This window comes from Camelina sativa, chromosome 3, assembly GCF_000633955.1.
Source record: "Camelina sativa cultivar DH55 chromosome 3, Cs, whole genome shotgun sequence".
In the NCBI taxonomy this organism is placed as follows: Eukaryota; Viridiplantae; Streptophyta; class Magnoliopsida; order Brassicales; family Brassicaceae; genus Camelina; species Camelina sativa.
In genome coordinates this window covers 23,076,119-23,084,492 of record NC_025687.1, presented here as the reverse complement: position 1 = coordinate 23,084,492, position 8,374 = coordinate 23,076,119, and the positions used below count along the sequence as shown (strand labels likewise).

General features: G+C 37.8%; 1 protein-coding gene across 1 annotated transcript; it reads left to right on the top strand.

The window, feature by feature from the left end:
• LOC104777802 (uncharacterized WD repeat-containing protein C3H5.08c-like) lies at positions 50 to 2,973 on the top strand. The gene is made up of 6 exons (XM_010502122.2): positions 50 to 388; positions 615 to 1,555; positions 1,647 to 1,737; positions 1,837 to 1,994; positions 2,097 to 2,307; positions 2,393 to 2,973. Exons 2-6 carry the CDS (start codon positions 710 to 712, stop codon positions 2,857 to 2,859), a joined length of 1,773 nt encoding a protein of 590 aa, XP_010500424.1. The 5' UTR covers positions 50 to 388; positions 615 to 709; the 3' UTR covers positions 2,860 to 2,973.

Here is an 8,374-nt window from a genome sequence, read left to right as displayed (position 1 = left end):
TTTTTTTTTTTTTTTTTAATTCGCCGTTGTTGCAGAAGAGACATAAAAACCCAAAATAAAAAAAAGGCACAAAAACAAAAACAGAGTAAAAGAGTCTGAGAGATTGGTCGGGAGAGTAAGAGGTTTTAATTGTCTCCTGTCTCCTAAATCGCGGCCACTTCGCCGTCAAAAAATATCTCAGAGATTCTCATTGGGCCGCCATTGATGAACCCAACCTACTCGACTCTGAAGACACATAAACGTGAATGTTCTGTCTATTTTTACATCTCCCCTCACACACGGGTGATATAACAATAACAAATCTTGCCGAGGTTTGAAGAAAGAACATCAAATCAAAACCCCCGACCCAATTCCGAATTTGACTTCATTGCTTCTTACTGAGACAAAGGTACACTCTTTTTTTTTCATAGTGAGGCTTTTGATTATTCTATTCACTTCCTTAGTTTCAGGAACCGTCTTTTTTGTTCTATATATTATCCTTTAAGTTAGAACCTTGTAGTGTCAATGAACATTTCACATCGATTTATGCAAGTTCAGAGAATTGAGTCGGGTTTGTTTTTTCTTTGTTGTTGTTGTTTCTAATGGAAGATTTGGTTTCACACTTTTGGTCTTAGGTTTAAACATTGAGGATTTTACGGTCCGTGTACTGCGTTGAGGCTACAAGAAGAAGGTTTAATAAAGGAAAAAGGAAGAAGCTTTTGTGATTGAAATGATGAGTGTGGTGGGAAGAAGTGAAGTTGTTGATGATGTGTTCTTTGATTCATCCGATGTTTTGTCTGTTGGTGAACAACTAGTAGTATTAGAAGAAGAAGACGCAGAGATTCTAGTTTGGTCAGGTGAGCCAGTTAGTGTTGAGGAGCGTCGTGAAAGGTTTCTCAAGAAAATGGGTTTATTAGTAGAAGAGAGATTTGAGTCCATGAGTTTGGAGAGGATGACAAGCGATGAGGTTACTAGTTCTTCTTCAGATTCATCTTTATGTGATAATGAGTTGCAGTGTTGTGTTAGAGAGGAGAATTATGGATCAACCACTACAATGTCTGATGATGAACTAGACGGAGAGGATGATGATGATGATTTAGAAGAGATCTCAACCAGTGCTTCTGTAAGTCCATCTTGGAGTTTCAGCAAGAAAAGCGCGAAGAAATGGTTGTTCAATTGCTTAGCAGGAGAAAAGGATAAAGATTTCATATACAAAACGAGTGAAGCGACGATGAGCAAAGTGAAGGTGAAGACTAATAAGAAGAGTCATGTAGAGTTATCTGCAACTTACATGATACAAAAGATTGATGGACACATAGGAAAAATTTGGGTATTGAAGTTTAGTCCTGATGGTAAATACTTAGCAACAGGAGGTGAAGATGGGGTTGTAAAGATATGGCGAATCACGCTATCGGATTCTCTACTCGCCTCTTTTATGCGACAACAGGAACCAATAAGCCAACAAGAAGCATTGGTTCTGTTCCCTCAGAAAGCTTTTCATATAGAAGAAACACCGTTTCAAGAACTTTATGGTCATACCGGAGATGTCTTGGACTTAGCATGGTCAGACTCAAACGTGAGTGTGTTAGTTTGGTCGTTTGTTGAAATCTCTTTCTTTGTTTCTTTACTTATGAATATGTCTTTGATTGTTTTTGGGCTTTTTGCAGTTTCTTGTTTCAGCTTCTAAGGACAAGACAGTCCGGTTATGGAGTATTGGTTGTGATCAATGTCTTCATGTCTTCCATCATAACAACTACGGTAACTTTTTTTTCTTTCCTCTCAAGTTGTTATCAAATCTTTGCAAAAAAAACGTTTTGTTAACTCACTGTTGTTGCTTTTTTGTCTTTCCAAATACAGTGACTTGTGTTCAATTCAATCCTGTAAATAAGAACAACTTCATAAGTGGATCTATAGATGGAAAAGCTCGAATCTGGGGTTTGTCGGAAGAGAGAGTCGTCGTTTGGACCGATGTCCATGATTCCATTTCTGCTATTAGTTACCAACCAAACGGAAATGTAAATTTTCTCATTCACTGTCTCTCTTCTTTATTCCAAAAGATCATCATCATCATCACTGAGATTTCTAAAAACCTCAACTTTGCTCTGTTCTTGCTTCAGGGGTTCGTTGTTGGTTGCATCACCGGAACTTGTAGGTTCTATCAAATCTCAGGTAACGATGTGATGATGGATGAACAGATTCTTATCCGGGGACGGAAAAGAATCACCGCCGTAGAGTTTTGTCCTGGAAGCTCCGAGAGAGTAATGGTATCTTCCGACGATTCGAAAGTTCGAGTATTTGATAAAGCTCAAATCTTTCACAAATTCAAAGGTAGAAACTTGAATCATCTGAGTCGTGTTCTGTTTTTTACAATTCTTGAAACTTGAATCATTTATTTGAAATTTTTGTATCTCAGCTCCGTCGAAATATGGGAGACAATCGTCGGCGTCGTTTGTTTCTTCCGCCGGGAAACATATTTTATCAGTCCGACGAGGTCTCGGAATCTATCTCTGGAACAATGATGGTTTCCCGGAGAAGAAACGCGCGGAATCGTCGAGTTCTTTCGAGTATTTTAAATCGCCGGGTGTATCCGCGGCGGCGGCGGCTTGGACTCCGCCGGAAATGGAAGTATCGAAAGCGGCCGAATCAGGGCGAGCGCTGAGACAATTACAGAGCTCCGGGAGATTGTCTCGGTCCTGCCGTGTTACCGCCACGTGGCCGGAGGAGAAGCTACTGATGATGAATGTAGGAATTTACGATAGTACTACCCTCCCCGTCGGCGGGTTTGAGTTTGCCGAGGCGTGGAGGCTGGTGATCGTGACGGCGAGCTTGGATGGGATGATTAGGACATTCCATAACTATGGACTGCCACGTAGATTATAGTGATTCGATATTATTGTTTTTGTTTTGTTTTGTTTTGTTGTCTAAATATAGATATTATAGTTTTCTATTCCTTCACTTCCAAGTTCCTCTACCTGTATAAATGGTATTGTTCAAGCCTCCATGTCAATGATACTCTATTACTCCAAGGCTGACATTTCTTCTACCTCGTATATTGTGTCTATTTGTCTTGATGTTTTTACATAGTGTGGAGTGTGAGTCGACTTTGAACAATGTGTATATATTTGTTGTGCAACCTTTTTAGCTATGTCCCGATTATGTTGAAACAAACGCAAATTACATAAATGTCACATTTAGTTCAGGTGGGAATGGAGAACATGCTCAAGATAGTCAAGTAAGTATTTCCTTATGTTCTATATATTACAACTATAATGTGGCTACGGCTGAGAGTGTTTGATCCATTGCATTAGTAGACACCATAAGTGGTTTGGAGGTTTATCATTACAAGTTCTGTGTTGTGTCTATTTCAAGGATTTTGTATGCTCTCTCTACACTATCCTTAAACCCTTTGGCTTATGTAATTGCATCATCTATGTGTGGAATTGAGATGATAGGTCCGTTGAACTATTGCATTATACAGTGTGTAATATTTTTTTAAAAATATTGTAGATAAAATTCATGAGGTGAGAAGTAATGATGTATTATTTTTGGTGTCTTTCGTACTTCATTTATTCGTTTTGAGTCATTTGTTGCATTTTTGTCCATTTTTGTGTCTTTTTAGTATTTTCTTTAGTTGTGATTATGTGTGGAGATGATGTGCTGGATTTGGAGTCTTTTAGTGGATTTGAGCTTAACCGAAGTAAAGAAGCAAACTGTGAGTTTTGGACATCTCCAAGTTGAACTGAATCAAAAGTTTGGAGAAGTCTGGTGAAGTTTGTTGACAAGTCTGAAGAAGTCTGGTGAAGTCTGTTGTCTTTATGCCAGCGATCGAGAAACTTATTATTTTTTTTTTTCTATTTTCATTTTTATTTTATTTCATTTATTTTAATAAGAGGTATAAATATCTCAAATATCTAATTAGCAAGACACGTTCTATTATATGAGTTTTTTTTAAAACACTTGATACATTTGTAAGCCATTTCTGAAGAGATTAGAGATTCATCCTCTTTGACACTTTGGAGAAATTTCTAAACCCTTTTCATATTCATTTCATTAGTCTATTATTTCTTCTTGATCTTTTTTGTGTTGTTCAATTCAATATGTCCTAATCACATTACAAAACCTTTCTTTTAAACGATGAAATAAATTTGTGTTTAAAACCAAAAAATGAATTTGGTGTAAAGATGTTGGGACTTGGACTGCCCCCATTTTCGTTGGACTGGATCTTTACTTTAGTGTCGGAATATTCTCCAAGGACCCTTCTGTTATTCACCTTATAGCCATTGGAATCCGGTACTAATAACAACATTAAACAAAAAATTCTAGTATAATTTTTTTATAAAAGGACTATAACTAATAAGATGTTATGTCTATATGCAGTTTATAGCAGCAACGCAGCCAATAAACTCATCACTCGCCTTTGTATTGGATGGAGGCAATTTTGGAGCATCTGAATTTGCTTACATTACATACTCCATGATACTTACACACCCTTTTGCTTACATCTGCAATGCCATATGTTCACAGTTAATGCCATATGTTCACTGTTATAAGAAAACGACTCTATTTGTTTCAAAGCTCAAAGATGATTCTTGTTCATTCCAATGTGCTCTTTAAATAAAGTACAACAGAGAATAATATTTAATTAAAACCAAAATAACACCCAAATCTAAAGAAAATAAATTAGCTAATCAAAGAATTAGCCAAGAATTGTTCCTTTATATATACAAAGAGGAGTACATCTAATCTATAGTTTTCAAATATGATAACTTTGCTATGTGATCAAGAATTAAAGAACAACTCTTCTTTATTAGCTTTAGAAAATCTCTCAAAACTAAAGCTCTCAATCTCACAAACTCTCTTGAGGTTATGTCATAACTCAACACCCTTATTTATATAACACCAATCCTATTCCTAATAGAAAACCTTTGTATTAGATAACTCCTAAACAAAGCCTTGTCCTTATCCTCTTTGATTAATCAAAACTTGATTAGGAATAGGAAGACTTCTAACTTAAACTTATCCAACATTCTCCCTTGTAAGTTTGAAGTCCTTCTCAACCACATCTCTCATACCAATGAGGTCCCTCATCTCCTTGAACTTGTTCCTACCAAGTGCTTGTTCAAGATGTCTGCCTTTTGCTCACTCCCAGGGACATGAACCACTTCCACTTGCTCATTCTCCACGCAATCTCTTATATAGTGATATCTTGTGTGAATGTGCTTACTTCGACCATGAAACACTGGATTTTTTGTAAGAGCAATAGCCGAACAGTTGTCAATTCGAATGGTTACTTTCTTACATGGAACTCCAATAACTTCTTCAAGTAGGTCCTGCAACCAAATAACATGTCTTGCTGCATCTGTTCCTGCCATAAACTCAACTTCACAAGACGATAACGCAACAATGTCCTGTTTCTGAGAACACCACGTAATTGGGCTCTCTCCTAAGTAGAAAATGTGACTTGTGGTGATTTTTATCTTCGGGATCAACATTAAAGCTGTTATCACTATAACCTATTAGTCTTGGTACCTTCGTTGTTGATCGTTCGAATGTCAGACCTAGATTGATCGTCCCCTTCAAGTATCTTAATCACTTCTTCATAGCAACTCCATGAGACACCTTAGGATCTTGCATGTAACGACTCAAAACTCCCACAAAATATGAAAAATCAGGTCTTGTATGCAAAAGATACCTTAGACATCCGACATTTTTCCTATAGCCTGTAGCATCAATTGATTCCTCTTCCAATGACTTGCACAACTTTAGTTCGGTCTCCATCAAAGTATGAACCGAATTGCAGTCTTTCATCCTTGCTTCTTCTAGAACCTTTAAAGCATATCGACGTTGATTCAAAGATATACCTCCTTCATGTTGACATACTTCCATTCCAAGGTAGTATGTTAGCTTTCCTAAGTCACTCATTTCGAATATGATGCCATCTCCTCTTTAAACCGATCAATAGCAGCTATGTTTGTCCCTGTGACAAACAAGTCATCCACGTACACAACCACCACAAGTCGATTCCCATCAACACACTTCCAATAAACTGACAGCTCCTTTGAACACTTCTTAAATTGCAGTTCACAGAGAATCTGATTTAATTTGTTGTTCCACGCCCTTGGAGCTTGTCTTAATCCATACAAAGCCTTGTTAAGTCTAAAAACTTTGTCTTCCTTTTCTTTTTCTTCGAAACCTTCTGGTTGATCAACATAAACCGTTTCTTTTATCTCTCCATGTAGGAACGCTGTCTTTACATCAAGCTGATGCACTTCCCAACCATTTGAAGTTGCAAGATTAATGAGGAGTCATATGGTCTCAAGCCGAGCAACAAGAGCAAATACTTCCTTAAAATCAACTCCATGCTTCTGCACATATCCTTTAGGGACTAGTCGTGCCTTGTGCTTGTTAATGCTACTATCAGAGTTCTTTTTTAGTATGAAAACCAATTTTAAACCGATTGGTTTTACTCCATCAGGCAAATCAACAAGGTCCCATGTGTGATTCTTGTTTATCGAATGAATTTCTTCTGCACAAGCCATAATTTATTCCTTTGAATTGCTTGCCTCATTGAAGTCTCTTAGTTCTTCATTTAAAGTCAAAAGTAGCATTTCTCCCTCTTCTTCCGCAAGAAACATACATTGTTCACTTGTGATTAGAACATAATCATCAAGTTATTTTGGTCTTACAAACTGTCTAGTAAACCTTGTTAATACCACTTGATCCTTTGCAACTCTGTTTGCATTCTCAGTCTTGATTCTCATAGAGTTATCGACCAGGTCGATGACTACAGAATTTGTATCAACGGTTTGCTCTGTTTCAACTTCTTTTTGGATTCCATGATTGCCAAACTCTCGGAATATGATACTGAAACTTCCACTATTCTCTGGTTCTGCATTGTCTTCACCCCAGTTCCATCCTTTTGCTTCATCAAATACTACATCCCTACTACCACTATCTTTCGGTTTTGTGGATCATACAACCGGTAAGTCTTAGATCCTAGTTAAGTTCCCAAATGAACCAGCATACGAGACCAGTCATCAAGCTTCTTTAGGTGTGACTTGTCCAATTTAGCATATCCTATACAACCAAACACTCGTATATGCTCAACATTTGGCTTTTACCTCGATAAACTTCATATGGTGTTTTATCTTCAAGAGCTCGTGTGGCTATTCGATTTAAGAGGTAAGTAGAGTGTCTTATGGCTTCTCCCCATAAGTAGTTCAACATTCGCATGTGCTTCAATTTGCTTCTGGTCATCTCCGATAAGGTTCTATTACGTCTCTCAACCACTCCGTTTTGCTGTGGAGTGTAAGGAGCGGTGAGATGTCTCTTAATCCCTGCATTATCACAAAAATAACTGAACTTTTGAGAGACAAACTCTCCTTGAAACGACCTGACCCGTTTTTTTTAAATAATAAATAATAAATAATAATAATAATAATAATAATAATAAACTACAACTAGTAGTCTCATACCCACTAGTCACCTAACCACAATCACAACAACCAGCGGAATAACCAATAATAAACCAATATCATAATCATAACAATATCCAAATACCAAACAACAAGAAAACATAGAACCGACATCCTAGCAATGTTTCTAATGACCCAAATCTAGCAACCTAGCAATGCCAGACAACATCCAATCGAGTCCCTAGAACATCTTCCTCTTCATTGCCTTGATTCCACGATCACACTTTGCCTTTACCTGCAACACAAATACAAATTGAGATGCATGAGTATTTGATAAATACTCAGTGAGGCAATCCTCCCATCTACTGGGCTATACACACAAGCAACAATGAATCCAATGTTCCAAACAATCAACAAATAAAACACACAAACCAGGAAAACGAACATTGTCTCACTGGAAGGGAGGTGTCGACCGACACCAGCCTAGTGTCGACCGACACTGGCTTGGTGTCGACCGACACTACCCCACAGTGTTGATCATTGCCCATTTTACTGGTGTCGATTGACACTCCACCTGCAACTGCGATCCGCACGAAGCCGAGTGTCAAATCTGGCTTCCCAATCTCCTCCAAATCATCCAATACTCAAAACCCATGCCAGAAACATCATTAGGAACCTGTATAATCCAATCCCCAGCAAGAAAACACACAAAACAACAACAAACAAGCAAGAACAAGGAAATCAAGGGCTTCTATTAGCCATGGTCATGCACTCACCTCTTTGCAGGAAGTTTCAGACCAAAAGCAACGAATCCAACCCTCCTAGCAAGCCTCTAGATCCTTCCAAGCTCCAAATCTCTCAAGAACAGCCAAGAAATCTCACAAATCTCTCTCTAAAACCTCAAGAACAGTTTCTCTCCTTTCTCTCTGTATTTTTCTTAAAAAGCACAAAGCGGCAGACAAAATAAAACTTCAAAACCC

Bases quoted from the DNA above. Each gene is read 5' to 3' on its own strand.
- LOC104777802 (XM_010502122.2), top strand. From the start codon at position 710: ATGATGAGTGTGGTGGGAAGAAGTGAAGTTGTTGATGATGTGTTCTTT. The intron at 1,556-1,646 runs GTGAGTGTGTTA...GGCTTTTTGCAG, and splicing joins TAGCATGGTCAGACTCAAAC to TTTCTTGTTTCAGCTTCTAA. The intron at 2,308-2,392 runs GTAGAAACTTGA...TTTGTATCTCAG, and splicing joins AATCTTTCACAAATTCAAAG to CTCCGTCGAAATATGGGAGA.